Source organism: Staurois parvus, unplaced genomic scaffold, assembly GCF_062004578.1.
Source record: "Staurois parvus isolate SC_StPar_1 unplaced genomic scaffold, SC_StPar_1.0 ptg000061l, whole genome shotgun sequence".
In the NCBI taxonomy this organism is placed as follows: domain Eukaryota; kingdom Metazoa; phylum Chordata; class Amphibia; order Anura; family Ranidae; genus Staurois; species Staurois parvus.
Window position 1 is genome coordinate 10,866,896 of NW_028317857.1, and position 22,402 is coordinate 10,889,297.

Genomic DNA, 22,402 nt, shown 5'->3' on the forward strand with positions numbered 1-22,402 from the left:
CTGATTTTCTAATCTGCATTCATGTCCCGAGTCAATGACTCAGAGAGGATTGAAGCCAGAGACAGCCTGGAAATTTGCATTTTTAGGAGGTCAGCATTGGCATCCCCTGTGTTTTCTCTAAGTTTTCTTTTGATACTGCCCACCAGTATGGAAGTTCTACAGTTATATTTAGAATTTCTGAAACAGGATTGTTTCTTTTAACTCCTCAGCCATAAAACCATTTTTTTTCTCATGCAGCACAGTATATAAATAGCTTTCCAAATGCATGCCACATCTTCATCACTTATCATTTAGTTCCTCAGTGGACTCAGAAATCCTCATTGGTACATGTGCCTGCTTTAAGGAATGTCCTTATATTTTCTGTATCATATTTGAGGGGCGGACTGACCATTTGGAAACTCGGGCACTGCCTGATGGCCCGGGGTCAGTAGGGGGCCCCATGACATGCCCCTGGTACCTTTTTCATAGGCTTTTTTGACTTTGGGCAAGGACACAGGGGCCCCATGATCCCCTATTGCCCGGGGGCCCCATGAGTTGTCAGTGCACCCGTGTTAGAGTCAGACCACTGGAGGGCTTGTTACATGTCTCTTTGAAAGAGATCAATTAAACAATCAACTTTTGTCAAGCAGGGGAGCCCGCACAGCAATCAAAATTTGTCCAGGTTTCTTCTAGAGTGGCCAAATTTTGATCAGTGCATGGCCAGCTTAAGAGAGGACATCCTTTTACTCTTACTGATTTCCTCCCACTACCTACAGGACAGGAGGTGCAAAAAAATGTTTCTAATGGGACAAAGATGGAGAAAAAGATGTCCAAATCTACCAAAAAAAAAACTATCACACTTTGAATGACAATTGTGTGGTCATGCAATACTGTACCCATATGAACTTTTTAGCATTTTTTTGAGACAGATAAAACTTTATTTTGGTGGTATTTATTCACCACTGGGATTTTTATTTGTTTTTGCTATATAAATGAAAAAGTCCAAAAATTTGGAAAAAAAAGTGTTTTTCTTAAAAAATTTTGCAAATAAATATTTTTTTTCTTCATAAATATTGGGCAAAATGTATTCAGCTATCTTTTTAGTAAAAAAAAAATCCCAAATTAGTTTGTAACCAAAAATTATAATTTTTCAATAAAACTTTTTACATTTTTATTTAGTTTTTTTATATTATTATTTATGTTTTGTTTTTTAAACATACTGTCACCCTAGCAGTAGTGTCACCATAGCGACACTGTGCTACTTGTGGAGAGTGAAGATTTTTTTTCTTTACACTGATTGATTTTACACCCATAAAGGCTGTAAAATCAATAATTTCTCTTTTCTCTGGCTGCATTCTTGCAGCCTTTCAGAAATACTGTGAGAGCTGTGATTGGTCACAGCTTGTCACATGGTACAAGACTGTTGTGAATAGCCTTGTACCATGTGACCTCTGTGATCATTCACATATTTCACTAGTAGTAAGCAATGATATCAGAAGTGACATCTTGCTTATTACTATTTATGTGATCACTGATTGGCCAATCAGTGATCACATGATCGGGACCTCACACAGAGGTCCCGTACAGCGAGCGGATCACGGTGCCGCGCTCCCAGGGAGCACGCACAGGCTAAAATGTTTATGAATGGCAACCCGTCAGTGCACTGCTCCTGTCCAGCTGTTTATATACATGGGCCGGACGGGAAGTGGTTAAACTATACTTTGCTTCCCATGCCAATTAGGGATGAGCTGAAGGTTCAGTCCGAACACAAGTTCAGACCAAACTTTGGCTGTTCGGGCATTTAGAAAAATACCCAAACATTTACCAGTTTGGCAGGTAGAGACCCATGTCCTCATCAACATGGAGACAAGGTACTTTGCAAGGTGCCTCCACCAATATTGAGGGCATATTTACAAAGAGAAAATATGAACTCATTTAAGGGCTTTTCTGATCATCACTAATGCCAATTCCTTAGAGTCTGTGTACCAAGATCTTACAGCACTGACATCTCAGAAATGATACTAAATAATTTATTCAATACTGATCTTTATGTAGTCAATTAATTTTGGCTTGCCATAATTCTAACTCTGCCATATTTTAATTTGTTTGTGAGATGCAGTCAGGTAATTACAGTGGTACTAGAAGTTTCTAGAAATGTGAGAAGTGTAAAATGGAAAAATGTGCTCCTTAGCTTTTGTTAAAATGAAAGAAATTCTAAGTAACCTTTGAAAGTGACTTTTGACACAGTGTTCATCTGGCCAGGGTTATAATTGGAGTACTTTGTGTGTAGCAGTTACAAATGACATATTTTTCTGAGGAGTTCAGCGGGTGTCCAACTTTACAAATTCTTGCCTGATAACCTGAAACCTAAGGAGAGACTTAACATTTGTACAGTATGAAACAGATTACTGTATAATAGAACAAATCAAGTATCAGGCTCATAACATTGCTTCACAACTATTTGGTTAGAAAATAGCATGAGAGAATCTCAATCTTCTGGAAGAGTGATGTTCGTTATGATGGTATATGAGGTTAAGAGCCTATACAGGGGCGGACTGACCATTTGGAAACTCGGGCTCTTCCCGAGGGCCCAGGGTCAGTAGGGGGCCCCATGAGATGCCCCTGGTACCTTTTTCATAGGCTTTTTTGAGTTTGGCCAAGGACACAGGGGCCCCATGATCCCCTATTGCCCGGGGGCCCCATGAGTTGTCAGTCCGCCCCTGAGCCTATATACCTTTAACTTATATTTACAGGCGTACCTCGGTTTACGAATGTCTCGGTTAACGTAATTTTCGGTTTAGGAATGAAAATCCATTGAAAATAATGTCTCAGTTTATGTATTTTTTTTGCAATATGAAGCAAGTTTCCCCAGAATGCATTGTGCCTGGGAGGTGTATAGCGCATTTTATAAAGAGTTTTGAACAGATACGATTTTTTTTAACTTTTTTCTGACCTCTGGAACAGATTAATTGGTTTTCAATGCATGTACCACTTTTTTTTTGCAATACGAAGCAAGTTTCCCAGAATGAATTGCGCCTGGGAGGTTTATAGCACCGGCCCCATGCATGCTGAAGTCTGTGAGTAGCATGTGGAGTTGAGTGTGAAGGTGTTGGAGCGGTTTTTGCATTGAGTTTTGGAGACATTCTGAAAATGTTTAATCATGTCCCTGCACAGTATTTATGCCTTTATAAAGTGCACTTTATAAAGAGTTTTGAACAGATAAAAGACTTTTTTTTTTTTACTTTTTTCTGGCCTCTGGAACGGATTAATTGGTTTTCAATGCATTCCTATGGGAAACTGTGTTTCGATTTACTAATTTTTCGCAATACAAAATGTCCCGGAGAGTGTATGAAATTCATAAACCGAGGTACGCCTGTATGTGCTATATGTTTTTTTAATATTATGTGATACACTGTATGCAGAGATTACCAAACAGCTACAGAATACTGTATAAAGAAAAGACTGAAGGAGACTAATGACTGATGAAATCTGATTGGGTCTTTATCCGTTTTATGTATCATCTTGAATATAAAATATAAAGCAGACTTTGCATTAATAAATTATGACAGAAAATCTGCAACATTCTCTTGGTAAATTCAATAAAATGTGTCATTAAAATAGTGTATCTTTTGGAACACACCTCATGATACTGATTAAGTTTGGCATTCAGTGAATTCCAAACTGTTATAACAACTAAACTCCAGCCAGGATTCAAGTTTACTGATCAGGTGATGCAATGAATCTATCTCAAGTCAGGACAAGAGTAAAGATAAAGCACAAAGGTTTTTGTGTCTTAAAATTCAAAATGCTTCAGGTATGTTAAAGCAGAATCACAGCCGGTTTTGTGTTTATTAAAAGTCAGCAGCTACAAAAACTGTAGCTGCTGACTTTTAGGAAACACACACTCACCTGTCCCAGGGTCCAGCGATGTGCTCACCCATGTCATCCCTTCTCTCCTTCTTCTCTCCCCGGCGCTGGCATCTCAACTGTGGACATCAGGCTGTGACTGCTTACGGCTTCACAGCCAGGTGCCAACTGCACATGCACGAGTCGCGCTGAGCATCCTGATTGGTCCGGCAGTCTTCTGGGACCTGTGAAAGTTCCCAGGAGACTGCTGGAGGAAGGAGGGGGACGAACCTATGGCTCACTTCGCTGCTGCAAACTGACCCGGAAGTGGGAGCGGGTACCTCTCAAAACCAGGTATCCGCTCCTCCCCAAAAGGTGCCAAATATGGCAGTGGAGGAGGCAAACAAGTGGAGCTTCCACTTTTGGGTGCAACTCCGCTTTAAGGACAAGAAAGAAAGCTTTATGCATATTCAACTTTGGCAGCCTTATAATAGTTTACAAGGGAAAATATGTGCAAGTGGGACGGTGTAAGGTGATGCTAGCAATTCTGGCAAATGATCCTATTAAAGCTGAATGTTACCCATAACAACTTGATAAAAATAATGTCCTTTAGCAAGGAACATACATTCCACTGTAATAATTATGCTATCAAAATTAGCATGTGCTATAAATTACCTCCAGCATTGATCCTGTTTCTTCTTGCTGGAAGATCACAGTTTGCTGAAACCTTCAGGGTGCAGCTTTCCCCTCAGCCCCCCCACCCCAATAATTTCCCAAGCCCAATCTTGGTCCAGTGATGTGCACGAAATCAGAGGCTGTCCAAGGTCTCTATCTCTTCATTGGCTGAGACACGGCAATGGGAGCCATTGGCATTTGCTGCTGTCAATCACAGCCAGTGAGGAGGAAGCTGGAGGGCAGGTCTGAACCACACTTTGTGTGTCCCATAGACATACAGAGGCAGCTCAGGAGTTAGCACGCATGAGTGCCCCCAGAGCAAGCAGCTTGCTCACTTGGCAAGGGGGAGGAAGCACTAGCTGAGGAGAATCAGGGCTGCTCTGTACAAAACCATTGCACAGAGTAGGTAAGTATGACATGTTTGCTAGTTTAAAGAAAAAAAAAGAAGCCTTTAGAACCACTTTAATCTTTAGGCTGTCAGTAGATCGGCCTCTATGTTTTCAGCACAGTGCCAAAAAATAGAGAGCAACTGAGCATGTGCAAACCAAGGTGAAACAGTATATTATTGGATTTTAAACAGTATAGGCACTTATTTAAATGTTTTACAAAGCTATACCTGCAAAAGGGGCCAGCATGAAGTGATCTAGAAGGACTTAATTTTTTGTATTTCAATGGTTTTTATTAATTTTAAACAGTATATAACAGAGGCAACAAAACACGCCCACGCAGGGGCTATCAATTGCACCGATAGAAAATGCATAATAGAGCAGACAACGCTCTAATTCCAATAAGGCAAAACGTATGCCCACGTAGGGGCTATTAATGGCACATAGGTTACAATAACATCAGTGAAACCCAGATTATCGCACCTAAAGACAGCTGTCCACTGTCACATCAAAACAAACAGAAAAGGAAAGAAGAAAAGCAGAGAAGAAAGAAAGAGAAAAAAAAAAAAAAAAAAACACACACCAAAGAGCAAGGGTCCATGAGCGCCAATACAAAACCCCTTCACCTCCCTATACTGGCAGGGGGGAGCGTGGGAAAGGCATATTGCAACCACGGCTCCCATATTGTCAAAAATTTATGTTGAGAGTCGTTGCATATACTCGACATCTGTTCATTGAGCATCATAGTAGTCATACGATCCCGCACCCCCTGAAAAAGTACAAACGGACTCTTCCAGGCCTGGGCAATTGTCCTAGTGGCCGATAAAAACAAATAGGAAGCCAACCGCTGCTGACGAGCCAAGAGGCCCGGTATGGGGCAATGAAGCAAAGCATACCGAGCATCCCGGCGTATGGAGAGATGAAACAAAGTGAAAAGGAGGCCAAACACACGAGACCAAAAACGAACCAACCTCGGGCATGACCACCAGATATGCAGTACATCGCCACGATGGCCACAACCCCGAAAACATCGATCACTACAGGCAGGGTTAGCCTGGGCCAAACGAGCCGGCACCCAATACCAACGAAACAATACCTTATAGGCTGCTTCCAGCGTGGTCGTATTAAACGAACATTTAGCTATGAGTGACCAGGCTTTATTCCAGTCCTCCGGATCCACAGCCACTCCCAGGTCGCGTTCCCACTGAACTACATATGAAAGAGAAGTGTGCGACGAGCATCTGTTCAAAGCTGCGTAAAGAAGGGAGATAAGGCCCGGGGCGCCCGGACGCTGCTGGCAAAGCCGTTCAAAGGCAGATTTCTGATATGGGAAAGCAGAAGTGGCCCTCAGCGAGAGTAGCCAGTGCCGCAACTGAAGGTACCGAAAAAATTCCGCTGGGGGAACATCCCGAGACTCCCGGAGGACATTCCAGGTGGGAAAGGACCGAAAAATTAAAAAGTGTTGCACCTGTGAGAAACCATGAGCCACCCACCAAGAAAATGCCCTCGGGTGATCTAGACCCGGCGGGAAAAGAGGGTTATTAACGATTGGAAGCAAGGGCAAGAAAGGCGACATCAGACCACTGGAGTAACGTACTGAGTCCCAGACTCGTAGGCCATGAAGCAACATCGGACTCAGCGCCGTAGGACGCAGGGCAGGGGGAAGCCATAGAAGTGTCGATAGTGCGATAGGGGCACAATTAGGTAGTTCCAGCAGGACCCAGAGAGGAACGTCGGAGGAAGCGTGCAACATAGACAGCGGGGCAATTTGGCTCGCCTGATAATACTTAGTTACATTGGGTACCCCAAGACCACCTTGGAGTCTATGAGCAAAGAGCGTATTTCTAGAAACTCTGGGATGCTTATTGGCCCAGATAAAACGCATAAACTTCGCCTGAAGCAACCGAAGAAAATGAGGGGAAACCCGCACTGGGAGGGTGCGAAAATAATATAACAATTTCGGCAAGATGGTCATTTTCACCGAGTGAACCCGTCCTATCCAAGACAGGTGCGGAAATTGCCAGGAATGCATAAGAGAAGATAAGGAGCTAAGCAGAGGATAATAATTTGCAGCAAAAAGGGAGTCATAGGTGGGGGTCAAGCGAATGCCCAAGTATTCAAGAGAAGAGGAAGCCCACCGGTAAGGGAAATGGGATTGTAGGCGTGAAACCAAATCTGAAGCCAAAGTAATATTGAGAGCAACGGTTTTATCCAAATTAATACGTAGACCCGAGATCAAGGAAAAGCGCTCAAGAATTGCCTGCAAATTAGGAAGCGTCGTCAGAGGATTAGTAAGGGTCAAGAGGGCATCGTCCGCAAAGAGGCTCAGCTTAAACTCCTGTCCCGCGTATGGAACCCCCGATACATTGCAGTCGGTCCGGAGCGCTAAAGCCAGTGGCTCAAGCGCCAGGACAAAGAGTGCCGGGGACAGTGGGCAGCCCTGCCTTGTCCCTCGCCCAACAGGAAAGGGATCCGAGAAATATCCAGCGTATTTAACGGAAGCCGAAGGAAAGGAATACAAGGCTTGAATCCATGAGAGAATAGAATCCCCGAAACCCCAGCGAGACAGGACAAACCGCAGATATTCCCAGGATAGAGAATCAAAAGCTTTATATATGTCCAAGGACAGTAAGAATCCTGGGATTTTCCGTTGTTGCAGAAAATGTATAAGATGGACCACCTTACGGACGTTATCACCCGCCTGCCTCCCGGGGACGAACCCTACTTGGTCCCTGTGGACCAGGCTACACAAATATTTATTGATGCGAAAACTAAGGATCTTGCCCAATATTTTCAAGTCCTCATTAAGAAGAGAGATGGGCCGGAAGGCTTGCGGTTCCTGGACATCATCGGTTGTCTTAGGAATCATAGAGATATGTGCCCTAAGTGCATCCGGAGAGGGCAAGGAGCCCTGTCGTAACTCATTAAAGTAGGCAGCTAAAAAGGGTGCCAAAAGGGCTGAGAATTTTTTATAATAGAGACCGGAGAAGCCGTCTGGACCTGGGGCCGCAGTGGACCGTAAAGATTTGATTGCTTGTAGCACTTCCGGTACGGTGACACCTGCGTTGAGGGCCGCCTGTGCTGCCTCGGTTAATCCAGGAAGATGGAGGTCCTGAAAGAATGCCTCTGCCTGGGCCACAGGGAAGGGATCTGGGGCAGCATAAAGGCGCGAAAGGAAGTCCGAGAATCGGGAAACAATCTGCTTGGGATTAGAAGTACAGCCACCCGTGGAAAGTCGAAGCCGAATCGGTTTATGGGGTTTCCCCACAGAATTTAGTTTCCTGGCTAGCATGGGACCGGGCTTATTAGCACACGAATAGAATTTATGTTTGGTCCAACGCAAGGCCCGTTCCGCCTCCGAAGAGGCAAGGAGGTCCAATTCTGTCGCCAGAGCGTCCCGAGCGCGTTTATGGGCCACGGATGGAGATGACCTCCAACGCGCATCCGCAGAGGCCAGGAGAGAATGAAGCTCCGAGAGTCGACGTTCCCGCTCCCGCTTCCGGACCGCAGCCAGCTGTATAACATGACCCCGCACCGTTGCCTTATGCGCTTCCCATAGGGGCACTGCTGAAGAGACCGATCCCGAGTTTTCCGTAAAATATGTCCGTAAGAAGAATTCTATTTCTTGGCAGGTAGCCTGAGTGGTCAGTAAAGAGTCATTGATGCGCCAATGAAAAGGGCGTCGTTCTGACCCAGAAAGGGCAAGGAGGAGTACCAAAGGATCATGGTCTGACCAGGGTGAGGAGGGAATAGTTATCCGCCGGACCGAGGGGAGTTGCTGGACCTGCATGAATATATGATCAATTCTACAAAAACTGTCATGAGGGTTAGAATAGAACGTAAAGTCGCGTTCAGTTGGATGAAGTTCCCTCCAGACGTCCGCTAACCCCGCTGTCCGCAAAAGAGAGAGCATACGTGCCTCCAGCACCAAGTCATGAGAGGGGGTCGCTCCTTGTGCGTAGCGCCTATCCAGTGTGGAATCCAAGGTAACATTCGAATCCCCCATAACAAGAAGAAGACCCTTAGAGTGTCGAGAAATAATGGTGCAAAGATGCGAAAAGAATTTATGCTGGAAACGGTTAGGCGCGTAGTAAGAGACAAAGGTAACCTCCTGGTCCCAGAGGGTGCCTTGCAGAAGCAAATACCTGCCCGTGGGGTCCGCTATATTCCGAGCACAGACAAAGGGGAGATTGCGTTTAAAAGCTATCAGAACACCCCGACGCTTCTCAGGAGCCGAGGCCGTGTAAAAGATGGGATAGTGAGGTGAAAGATAACGCGGAGCGGAGGACTGAGAAAACCTGGTCTCCTGTAGACATACCACATCAATTTGTTGCGACTTGAGATGATGAAAAACTTTAGCCCGCTTCTGAGGCGAATTGAAGCCTTGAACATTATGTGAATATATTTTCAAAAGGGGTGAGGCCATGGCGGTATCAACGCAACACGCTCAGCAGAAAAAAGCCCAAAGCAGCCAGCAATTTCCACTCCCAATGGCGATCGGACCATGGCGTCCCGGAACCCTGCAGAAAACAAAAACAAAAAAAAACAGAGAAAAAGAGAAGAACAAAGAAAGAAAAAAGGAAAAAGACACAAAAAGTATACACAACAGTGCAATCGTGTCACACCAATGGTGACGTGCATCCTACACATGAAGGATACAGTTAGGGGTAACTCTACCACCGGACAAATGGCTGCAAATGGAAACATCAAAACAGAAGCCCTCAGGGGGCAAAAAGGCAATGTACATAATAGAATATAGTAAATCTTAATAAACTAAAAGTCCCAGGAACAGGAACCTCCGCAACAACCTCCCCAGAGAAACCCGGAGAACCACAGGGGCCAACCCCCCTCCACCCAACCAGGCCCACCGGGTCAACCTCCCACCACGGAGCCCAAGGGAACCATCACCCAAGGCCACAAACGTAGACCCAAGCACCATCACATGGACCCAAAACAGGCTGCGTCAGCAAAAAGTCCCGATTCCTAAGTCCAGGAAGAGACCCCCCCCCAACCCGGGATGAAACCCAAAGGGGCAAGCCGGAGCAGTCTCAACCTAGAATGTTGACAAACCGGGGAGACCCTAAGGGCCAAACTCACGATCTCGTCAGGGTAGTCCCTCGGTGAGACAATATGTGGGAGTTCCAAGGCGCATCTTCAGCCTGGAGAAGAACAGGAAGGACTTGATCGCGAAGGGGTCTGAGGGAGAGCCCCCCTCCTGGTGGACGACCGCTCCCAGATGCGGCCCAGAGCGGGCGGCCTTGCCGAGGATCCAGATGAATGAGCCGGGCTCCGATCAGCAGCTTCCGGCGAGAGAAGATGTAGAGATTCCAAGAGAGAATGGGCCTCCTCCGGCGTAGCCACAGAATGACTGCGGCCCTGGTAGGTGAAGGTGAGGCGGAACGGAAAGCCCCAGGCATATTTAATTCTGTGTTTCACCAGGACCGAAGTGAAGGGCTTCAACTGGCGTCGCTTCTGGAGAGTGGTCTGAGAGAGGTCTGCGAAAAGCTGGTAGCGGTGCCCCTGGAAGCTAAGATCAGGGTTATTTCTGGCCGCCAAGAGGATAGTTTCCTTAGTGCGGTAATAAGTAAACTTGATGATAATGTCCCTCGGGGGCCCATCCGGTCGTCTGGGGCCCAAAGAACGATGTATGCGGTCAAATTCGAGCCGGTCAATGGGAATAGCGGGTGTCAGCTCCTGAAACAGAGCAGTAGCAGTGGAGGTAAGATCCGTGACCGTTTCCGGAATACCCCTTAACCGCAAATTGCCACGGCGGGAACGGTTTTTGAAATCCTCAAGCCGCAGTAGTGCGTCCGCCAATTCCTTCTTAAGGTCGCACAGGTCCTGTTCGTGATTTTCAATGACCGTGTTCGCAGCGTCCATTTTATCTTCGAGATCATTTGTCCGATTGCCCAAATCCCGAATTTCCCGCGAAAGACGGTCGGCCAGCTTGGAGGTAGCGGAGGACAATTCTGATTGCAACATACTTTTAAAGCGGCGCAGGAGCTCGGCATCCCGCAGGGATGGAATGTGCGACTGCCGGGATGGCTCGGGATCCAGGTCCTCCCCACTGCCAGGATCCATCTCACCTGCAGGTAGTGATGGCAGGGGACCCAAACTTGCAGCCAGGGCTTCAGCTGTTGTCCCGGGCGAAAACCGCGAATCCGCGGCCGGGGTCCTGGAAGCCTCCGGCGGCCGGCCCAAAATCGAGGCCGCGGCTTCACCCGCGATCTCCGGCGGGTAGGCCGCAACCTCCCGAACGGTCCGTCGGACGCTGGAGGTGCGGGCAGCCGGGGTTTTTTTCCCCATCAGGGTGCTAGAAGGACAGGGGGACAGGGAGGAAGCGGAGGGACCCCCCCTGAGGGTCAGAAATCGGCCGATTTGTCCGGTGGCCGAGACAGTAAGTTAATAGGCAGCCATCCTGGCTGCTGCTCACGAGCGCCCCCGGACTTAATTTTTTAAATAAAGTTCTACTTTACATTAAAATGTAACTTTACAACAGTATTTTGTTTTCAAGACATGATTGTAATGCAAGCTTCTCTGAAGAAGACCTGTAGCCTAAATATATGTACTAAACTGCCACAAAAGAGACCTCCACATGCCTGTTATGTTCTTTAGCATGCTGGTCTGGAAAAATCATGGCACCTTAATATGCAGATAGCAACCAGCTTCTGTGATCACCAGTTGTGAACCACCTCCACCTGCTGCTCACTATTGGGCTGTTGCTATGATTGGTAGCTTATGATATGAGGGAGTTGGGAAAGAAAGGACGGCAGGTGGTCTACATGGAAGCTAGTCTTAATCCACCTATTAGAACAACCACGTTTTTTGGATTCATCAGGGTCCCTGATGAAATCACGAAGTGGGCGTGACGCAACTAGTCGGTACGTGGGGAGGAGCTTCCGGGAATCGTGGTGACATCATTTCCGGCGTGGGGGCCATATTGGAACACCCTGTGTATTACCCATGCAGTACACCCATAGCATGTGGTAGGAAGCTGGAAGATTCATGGTTTTGTGAGTGGAAATCTACTTTTTATACCTATTACCAATAAAATTACTGGTTGCACTATGGAGGGTCTCTGCTTGTGTCTTACTATGACCCTGGAAGGAGCTGGCTGCTAAACTGGTGGACGCTGGAGGAGGAAGATACTTTCTAGAGAGTGATCCATACTGATAGGATCGTGTGATCCTGAAAGCGTGCTGGCCCCTTGGGGTCTAAGGAAAGAGGTGAGGGGGCATTTTGGCTGTTAAGGATTGTCACGTGTGAATCACGTACACTGCACATAATTTTGCATGAAGAGTGGAGTGTGAAGTTCATCATTAAGCACAGCATCATCAGTATTATTATTATTATCTTTGGACTTTTCTCGTATTTGAACTATCGTTCATTCCTTTGTGCACTTTTTGTGTGGCACTGTTTATTATTAGTATACATGTTATTATAGTATAGATTACTTTATTTTCATGTTTTTGCACGAGATATTCCCCATGAGGGAGTACATGCATGACACTGTATATGTATTGAGTATCTTGGATTTATTTTGGGGATTGAGTATATATTGTATTACGGTTCTATTAGATACTAATTAGCGCTGCACTCATAATTTTTGCAGTGCCAATCAGTGCCACCTATCAGTTACCTTCAGTGCCCATCAGGCCCGCGAATCAGTGCCCATCAGTGCCGCATTTCAGTACAACCTCTTCAGTCCCTCCTCGTCAGTGCCCATCAGTGCAGCTTATCAGGGCCCATCAGTGCTTCCTATCAGTGCTGCCTATCAGTGCTCATGAGTGCAGCCTCATCAGCGCACATAAATGAAGGAGAAAAATTACTTGTTTGCAACATTTTATAACCGAAACTAAGAAAAAAAATATTTTTTCAAAATTTTTGGTCTTTTTTTAATTGCTTAGCAAAAAATTAAAAAAACACTGTGGTGATTAAATACCACCAAAAGAAAGCTCTACATGTCTCAAAAAATTATACAAATCTTATGTGCAATTGTAATTCAAAGCTGAAAGCTGAAAATTGGCATGGGCAGGAAGGGAGTGAAATTGCCCAGTGAGAAAGTGGTTAAAATATAAATGAAAGGCAAAACATTTGTGTATAGATATAAAAAAACATTATAAATACCTTTTTTTGGCTTTTTTATAAGTGATTACATTCCCTCTGTTCTCAGTTGCATAAGAGCTGGAAGAAGAGAAACAGCCATACACTGAACTTCCCAGTGTATGGTTGTGGAGCACAAACCTGATCATTGGAGTAGCTCCCAGCACAGCTATAGAACTGACCATGCTGTGTTTTCCTGCTTAGTGTGGTCAGTTTTTAATAGAAAAGCAGAGGGACTGGCAAGAACACCAGGGATTTCACACAAAGGAAGCAATACAAAGAAAACAGGCTGATTTTTCATACAAGTACATGGTACAAAAGACACTTATCAGGATTATGAAATGTTGGGTTTACATATTCTTTAAGCTTTCTTTCCTTTATTTTCATGTGGTGATCCAACCAATAAGTCTGTTAGTTTTCAACAGAAAAAAATACAAACATTACATCCAATGATTGGTAAGCTGCAATATATTATATTTTTGGTTGTGGGTTTAATACTGCTTTGGGTCATATCAGTAACATGAATGTAAAATGTAATTTGTAGCTCTATAGACAAAGCCTTGTGTTTCAGATTCATTCCCCCTAGCACAGGTCGCTTTATTGTGTTCATGTACTCAAAAATACATTTATTTCTGCTAATTTAATATCTTTTCTAGTATAACAGCTTGACACCAGAGGCTTGTCCTAAAGCACCTATAATGCTGTGACCAGGGCACAGTGCCGTAATACGTTGAATTATTCAGGAATGCAGCAAGACTCATATGTGTCCCTGTAGGGAAAGTCTTGAGGGTTAGAGTTCAGCAAAAAACCTTCATCTGGTTATTGGTTGCCAGATGCAGGTTTGACCCTACAATATTGATATCAGTGGAAATCATAGTCAAACAATAAATGCTGAGCATTTTTCCTGTTTGGTGCAAGTTGATTAAATGTTCCAGAACTGCTTTGTAGTGCACAATAACTACATTATGGGAAAATAAAATAATAGAGTATGTGCGATGTGCAAGGTTACTAGGAATTATCATTTTTATTTAATTGTATATCAACTTTTTCGGAATACATTTATAGATACTAAATAGTAAATTTTGTTTGTTAAGTTAATAATTTCATTAAGTGATATTCATTATGTTAGAATAATTCATTTTTGGAGTTTGTTTCGTATATTCAGATTGATTTCGTATATTTGTTATTTTCAAATTGATTCAAAATTCAAATTTAAAATTTTATCATTCAAAATTTGAATTTCGGAAGACAGCTATATTCATTCTATTGTATTCTATATTTTATTTTATTCTATTCTGTCTTTTTCTGTTCTATTCTTTTCTATTATATGCTGTTTTGTTCTATTCTATTCTATTCCTTTATTTTCTATTCTATTTAGTTCTATTCTGTTTCTTTATATTCTGTTTTGTTCTATTCTATTCAGTTCTTTTCCATTCTATCCTTTTATATTATATTGCATTCTTATCTATTCTATTCTGTTCTATCTTACTCTATTCTATTCAGCAGCCTAAGTAGGAAACTTCATCTTTTTTCAGTTTCAATTTTTTATTCTAGTACTTTTATACATTTCTGTATTTATTGTAATATATTTCCATTTCAAATTCATTTTCAAATTCAAATTTATTTACAAACTAATTTTCAAATTTTAATTCAGATAATTTGTTTTGATATAGTTAATTTTGGATTTGTTGAAATTTGTTATTATTGTGATCCGGAATTAATCGGGAAAATTTCATCCTAATTTCAATTCATAACGAAACTAACTGCAATGTCTATAAAAAAACTATAGAATATAAACATAAGCAATAATTTAGTGATCTAATGAGCTTTCAACGTGTGATTTTCAAGCATTTACTAAAGCTGCCTCACTCTGAATATCGTGCACTTTTGCATGGAAACCAATCAGATAGCAGGTTTTATTGCTAAAGCTTAATTGAACAAGCTGAGGTTAGAACTGACTGGCTACCATGCACAGCTGCACCAGATTCTGAGTGCGCCAGCTTTATGCAGGCCATACATGGGCCAAATTCCAAATTAATTTTCTTTAGAAAATTGGAAATTTTGCGAGTTTTATAATCTGATGGTGCCACCATTGATTTTGAAATTCAGCCAACCTAGCCTTCGATCAAATCATGAAATTCAGCCAACCTAGCAATCTCATGTTGCTACAGAAAAGAATTTTCGAGGCCAAGAATGTTCTTTTCTTTCCAGGTCACAGCTCATGCTCATTTCTTTTTCGTTTATATTTCCCGCATGAGTCTCCCATCATTGATTGGAAATTCGTTCGTGTTTCAAAAAAATTTCCAACATGCCCGATCACTCAGATTTGATGGTAGCACGAAAATCTGTTGTTTCTGTGACCCACTAATGGTGCAAAATTCAAACAAAATTCTTAGAAAAGATTTGACCCATCTATGGCCGCTTTAGTAAACCCAAAGTATTGTGAAATGCTTTATAAACTCAATTGCCAATAATGTATTATCAGATGTAATAGTTATAAAGTTAAGGCCTCATTCAGACAGGGCGTACAAAAGTGTACACTCATGGAGGGCTTTGTTCACCCTCATGGGGATGGACAAAGTGCCCTGTGCTTGCCCTTGCAGCAAATCCCATTAATGTCATTTGGGATGCAGCAGCTACATGGACACAGGCACTGCTCCAAATCTGACATCCATGCAGGTAAGTAGATGCTGTAGAATGAAACCATCCAAAAGATTCAATCTCTGTAGGGCTCTGTTGGTGATGTCTTCCTTGATTAGGCAAGCATTGAGAAAGTTGGAGTTGGTACCTGCCAAAAAAGGAACCTACTCCCCGAAAATAAAAAAGGCTGCAAACTAGGGAAGGAACAGGATAAGTGGTACTTCAATTTTGTATGAAGAGCTGCTTTATCTAAAAGCCCACATGTATAGGAAGTCATTACCTGTAAATAAAATATTTCAGTTTAACCGCTTGCCGTGTATGCCATAGTTAAACGACAGCTACATCATGGTCATTCAGTTCTGGGAGGGCGTCCATGGACATCCTTCCAGAACCCTGCCCCCTGCACACCCTGAGCATGCATCGGGCATATTCTGTGACTGCTGTGTCACAGATGATCACAGATCAGGGTAAAGGACCAATCACAGCCCATCAGTGCAGCATATCAGTGCCCATCAATGCTGCCTATCAAAGCCCATCAGTCCTGCCTATTAGTGCAACTTATCAGTGCCCATCACTGCCGCCTCATCAGTATCCATCAGTGCTGCCTCACCAGTGCAGCCTCATCAGTGCCCATCAATGCAGCGTCATCTGCGCACATTACTGAAGAAGAAAAAATACTTATTTGCAAACTTTAATAACAGAAACTAAGAAAAACTTTTATTTTTTTTAAAGTTTGGTCTTTTTTTGTTTGTTTAGCAAAAGGAAAAAACCCAGTGGTGATTAAATACCACCAAAATAAACCTCTAACTGTCCCAAAAAATTATAAACATTTTAATTGACTACAGTGTGGCATGACCATGCAATTTTCGTTCAAAAGGCGACAGTGTTGAAAATTGGACTGGGCCGGAAGTGGGTGAAAGTGCCTGGTATTGAAGTGCTTAATATATTTATATATCCATGTTTCTAGCACCACACTATGCCCTCCGATGTGCACAGTTCTCTCTGTCCTTTTCTATCTCCGTTTGCTTTCCTGATTGCTGGACTGCACAGTGTAAAGGAGTCTGCATATGAAATATATAAACCTTTGCCACTTCCAGTGGGGCACTTTTGTTTCCTTCAACACCATTGTACATTGCAATAATTCTATAATATTTTTGGTGCCAGTCACCTTTTGAAAATGATGTCATTATTTATATTTTTCTAGGACACCATGCTCTAAATTAATTTTTTCATCCTGTAGTAAGACCTGTTTACTAGAGACCAGATACAAATAAACCTGTCTATATGTGACACTAATATAATCTATAACGCAAACACAGAATAAAATATGACACTAAGAGGATATTAAATAACTTCAAATAACACTCAGCATAAAATCACATTTCTTTGCAAGTTTTCAGGACTGTTTGCTGCTACCAGTATGCAAATCTAACCTTTCAGATATTTTATCCAATAAACCCAGAGGCCATGACTGCATGAAAAATGTTTACTAAAAGGCTTGCTTTTGTATAATCTATTGATTTAATATCTTTTTGAGACACACATAGAATGCCAGTATTACCCAAAAGGCTGTTAATGAAAATCTTTGCTCGTTTGTTTCATATATAATTTACTTTAAAAAAACTACAATGGTTAAATTGTAATGCTTGCTAAAGAGCTCCCAACCCAACCAGAAAAACTCTCTCTCAAACAGAGCAGACAATGGGAAGGCCTACAAAGGCAACTTAAAGGGTAAGACCTCCTCTACCCTGGCCTTACCAGAACTAAACTCTATTTTGATCAAACTGCATGGTGCATGCGTATTGGAAGCTTCTATCAGGAATAATAATAGTCCCTGCCTACACCTAGGTGCATGTTGTGGCAGACTGCCATTATTCTCTTACGCATTTCCCTGCCTTCACCTGGGCCATGTGCTCAGAATCTGGCAAGGGGGCAGCATATGCGGGATTCTTTTTTTTAAGCCTCATGGACACAGGCCTTTTTTTTCCCTCCTTTGAATGCCTTTGCTCCAGGAGAGAAAAAAGCAGCGTAAAAAACACGCCTATACGTATAAAGCATTTGGACCTTCATTCATTCCACTGGCCAGAGTATGAATTAATTCTGGCCATTAGAATGAATGAACTCTCAAGTACTAAATGTGCCTAGGGTATAGGTGTATTACACACATTTACATGTGTTTAGGCACATCTAGCTTTTTTTTACATCAAAATGCTCTTCTCCTGAACATGCAAGTGATAGGGTTTTTTTCTGTCTCTAAACACCTGTTAATGCCTATGCATGCAAGGACATATAGGCTAACATAGAGGGGCATTTACAGGCAGAAAAAAAGTTAAACCTCCTTGACAGCTGCGTACAGGACAGGTGTGTTGTGTGGTTTTGTACAGATGTCCCCATTGGACTACTAGAAAATATATGGGAATATTTCCTCGCTAAACTAGTAGGGAATTATTTTTTTTTGCCATGGAGATAGAGGGGTACCAACAAAAAGGTAGTAGGGTCACCACAATTTTTGATGGTGGCCCTGGTTACAGCCAGCCACTGACCACCAATGCTGGAGGGAGAATTGCTGTTACAGCCTGCCGTTGACAACCAGTGTTGTTCCAGCCAGTGCTGGGGGGCGTTTGTTCCAGCCTGCCACCAGTGCCAGGGGAGCTATATATATATGCAGTCGCTGGCCACTGGGGATTGGAGGAAGGGTTATTTTTTAAAGTCAACCATTAACCACCAATGCTGAGGGGTTATTTTTACTTCCAGCCACTGACCACCAATACCTGTGACCATAGTGTTGATTGGTTGCTAAGTAATTGCTTCATTTTATGAAGTTCTCCCTTAAAGTAGGCTAAAAAGTATATATAGTAGGAGGGTTTAATTAAAAAAAAATTGATAATTCTGAGTCCTGTACATGGCTATAGCCACAACTCTGCGAAGTGTGCTCCATGCATTGCTTTACTGCCCTTCTCCAGAGTGAAGAGGGATTGTTTGTGCCTGCAACCATTCTCTGACAAAGAAGTCCTGATTATTACTAAAATAAATTTGAATTTAAAAAATCTGCTCCAGGCACCAGATCTGCAAGGTTGTGCTACTCCCATAGGAGCCACAGGAATACTGTCCAGGTCCTCCGGAGTTACTTTGCCCTGCAGCCAGGCATATAGGCTCATTCAAATGTTTCTCCTATAATCAGTCTAGGGGTGTTGTTTTGTTGTTTTTGTTTTTGGAAAATTGGGATAAGAATGAGGGAGACGAGTGGGATATTCCAAAAATAGGAACTATGTACATTGAGGACTTTGTCTGTTCTTCCAGGCAAGCTATGTCAGAGTCCATGCTTGAATCAAACAGTGGACTGCAGCTTTAAGGTAGTAGTAGCACGTAGTAGTAATAACAGCGGTAGTAATAGTAGTAGTAACTTCTTTAGAACTCCAGTGCAATGTCCCTTTACAAGTAGCCCAGGTGGAAAAAGATTTTTGTAGCACCAGCTGGTGCTCCCTTTACTAGACCTACAGTTGGCTTCCTATCATCAGAGTGGGTAAAACAGCACACAATCTCTAAGATAACTTAGGGATGTCTGTACTCACAAGGCCGAAGATTAGATTGACACCTTCCTCCATAATACCAGACCATATCATCCGTAGACAGCTCCTCAGTCAGCATATCAGAGCCCAGGTCTCAGCAGTTTAGGCCCTCAGACAGCCCACCTGAGGTCACATGGCAGTAGATGCCTGGGAGGGCAAATTGCCCTCTCCTAGACTTGGACGATTCTATGCAGGAAAGACCCAGTGCCCGGTATGCTCACTGAATATATACAGTTACCTAACATGCCATCGGAAGCCCTTCTCTCTGAGATAAGCTGAGGCTATATCAATATTCATGCTGCCATCTGCATAACGCCACACCTATCACCCACAAACTTCTACTTCTACAGTTTCCTGGATACAGAGGAAGCTACAGGCAGACTAGCAGCACCTAAGCACGCAGAGCAGACCTAACTAAATGATCACACCTCACCCAGTACAGTGTACTAAGTATGCTCACTATTTACAGTCACTCTGACTACAGAATGACAGTTACATACGATGGGCAAAGGATAAGATGAGAGCTCCAGCAATACTGGTAATTAGTCATGTTCCTTTGTTTTACACTGTCTGTTGGACACAGTCATCATAGTTCAGGTCCTCTTTAACATGTTTGGATGAAGGAGGTTTTGAAATTGGATAAATATACCCTTAAAATAGGAAATCAGTTCTTTGCTATCACTTAATACATAAGGGAGAGGCCAAACTATGATGGTTACTCTGCTAGACCTGCAGACTTTATAAATGCCTTTTAGCATTTGTCTTCCACTCACCAATGACCCAAGTAACATTTTGACCCGTTCTGCCTAGAGTCCACTTCATTGCTCAGGCAGAGACCTGTGACAATCCCAGCCACATCCAGCTGTCACTACATTTATGATCAAGCATGTCATACATATAATTTTATTCCAACTCTGATATAATGCTGTTTAATTTGTATGCCCCCAAGAGCCTGCAAGCGGTAACAAATCAGTGAGTCTCCGTAGCAGCCATTTGGCAGCCACAAGTGCTTCTGGCAGTCAGTAAACAGCTATTGATGAATTGTCCCTCTCTCATCACTCCATAAAACATTTAGATAAAACAATGTTGAAATAATAAAGACCTGGAGGAAAATATCTTGTGCTTCGTCTAAACTTTATTTATTTATTACCTCCCCTGCTGACCCTTTCCAGCTTGTTCGTTTCTTTGTCTGAATTCTGTATGAACATTGTTAGCTTTTCACTTGTTTTAAATGATTTTTTAAAGCTGTACAAGTAAAAGCAATATTTAGGTATTCATTTGGGGATGGGGGATCTGTCTGGACAGAAATATGAGAGATGCCGCTGATGACTTTGAGGTTTTGAGGGTGCATGCTCTACAGCTGTCATTGTCATCCTTGCTTTTATCTACCGATCTGGATTGAGGCCAATTTTACAGGAGATGAGAATCTTCAAATGAAATGAGTAAACAGGGATTTGCGTTTTTATACGATTGGATAATTAAAGTGAATATTCAAATTAATAATTTGTGTGAGCATTCTCAAATTCTTTAGTAAGTCAGCCTCAGTAAAAAAGAAAGGATAGAAATTATGCACCTGTAATTTGCACTGCAAACTTAAGTTGCCATTGGCTGCCTTGATACAACTATCTTGATGGATTCCATTTAACTTTCCAAGCTATGGTATGCGATCAGTCATAACATTATGGCCACCCACCATAACATGACCAACCACCTAATATTGAGTAGGTACCCCTTTTGCTGCCAAAACAGCCCTAATTAATTGAAGGATACACTCCACTAAACAAAGCATCACATTGGTTTGCCTTCTTCCCATACTGCATCCCCAGGTAAGTGACGCATACGCACCTGTCCATCCACATGATGGCCAAGAAAATGGGATTCATCAGACCAAGCTACCTTCTTCCATTGCTCCATAGTCCAGTTCTATTGCTCATGTGCCCATTGTAGGTTCTTTTGGCTGTGGACACAGCTCAGCATGGGCACCCTGACCAGTCTGCAGTTCTGCAGCCCCATATGCAACAAACTGTGTGTTCTGTAACCTTTCTATCAGAACCAGCATTACCTTTTTCAGCAATTTGAGCTACATTAGCTCTTCTATTGGATTGGACTACATGGGCCAGCCTTCGCTCCCTATGTGCATCAGTGAGCCTTGACCGCCCATGACCCTGTCACCAGTTCGCCGAGTTTCCTTTCTTGGACCACTTTTGGTTGGTCCTGACCACTGTGGACCTGGAACATCCGAGAAGAGCTGCAGTTTTGGAGTTGCTCTGACCCAGTCATCTAGCCATTACAATTTTTTCTTTAAAGCATAAAAGAATAAAATGTAAATTGCAGCTTACCAGTCCTTGTACTGACAGCGCTCACTCACCGTATTGTTTCTATGAAGAAGCAGCATTGTCCCTCTCTCTTTAACACAGAGGGGAGGAAGATAATTGGGAACAATGTAACTGATAATAATGCAGCACAAGAAGTCATCAGCTTTTGATTTCTGGCAGGATCAGTGGGTATTTTTTTGCACTCATTGAACAGATATAACAAATCACTTTCAATAGTAAGTTGAGCAGCCCAAAAAGGGAATAAATACAAGGGGGCAGATTTATGAAAGGTAAATAGACTGTGCACTCTGCAAGTGCAGTTTCTCCTGAGATCTGCTGACTTCCATCATCCAATCAAAAGCCAAAATGCATTTTTTTTATTTACCTTGCATGTGATTAGGTATTCTTTGTAAAGTGAAGCTTTACCTAATTTACTAAGCTCTGGAGCAACTGCACTTGCAAAGTGCACAGCCTATTTACATTTGGTAAATCAACCCCAAGAAGGTCATTGTTAGGTTTACATAGCCTTTCATTTTTTTCATGCATTTTATTTTTTTAGAAGGGGCCTGGCACTCACTATTATGTGTTCTTATGTTCTAGGACTTTGCAGATTCCATATACAAGCTGGTAATGCAGAAATTCCAGGAGCTAACTGACAATTTCTCAGTATGTGCACGTCACAAAGCCCTAGCAGCCATCATAATGACCAGAGGTAAGAAAAGCTTTTTTTTTATAATATAAGGGCTATTTGTTGTGTGATCCGCTGAGGTCAAAATCAAAATGGATCATGTTATTCCTTGCAGTTTACTAGTTCTATCAGTTTGAAGAAGCATTCATTATCACAGCTCCAAGGCAATTCCTCTAATAGAATAAAAACCCAAAGAAGTAG

The 22,402-nt window shown here is 42.9% G+C and overlaps 1 protein-coding gene across 1 annotated transcript in view; it reads left to right on the top strand.

Moving 5' to 3' along the window:
* Window positions 1-22,402, top strand: part of ADARB2 (adenosine deaminase RNA specific B2 (inactive)) — a 748,635-nt gene that overhangs the window by 573,816 nt on the left and 152,417 nt on the right. Inside the window, exon 5 of the mRNA XM_089668727.1 lies at window positions 22,114-22,225. Within this exon, the coding sequence (XP_089524853.1) occupies window positions 22,114-22,225 (112 nt within the window). The remainder of the gene's footprint in view (window positions 1-22,113; window positions 22,226-22,402) is intronic.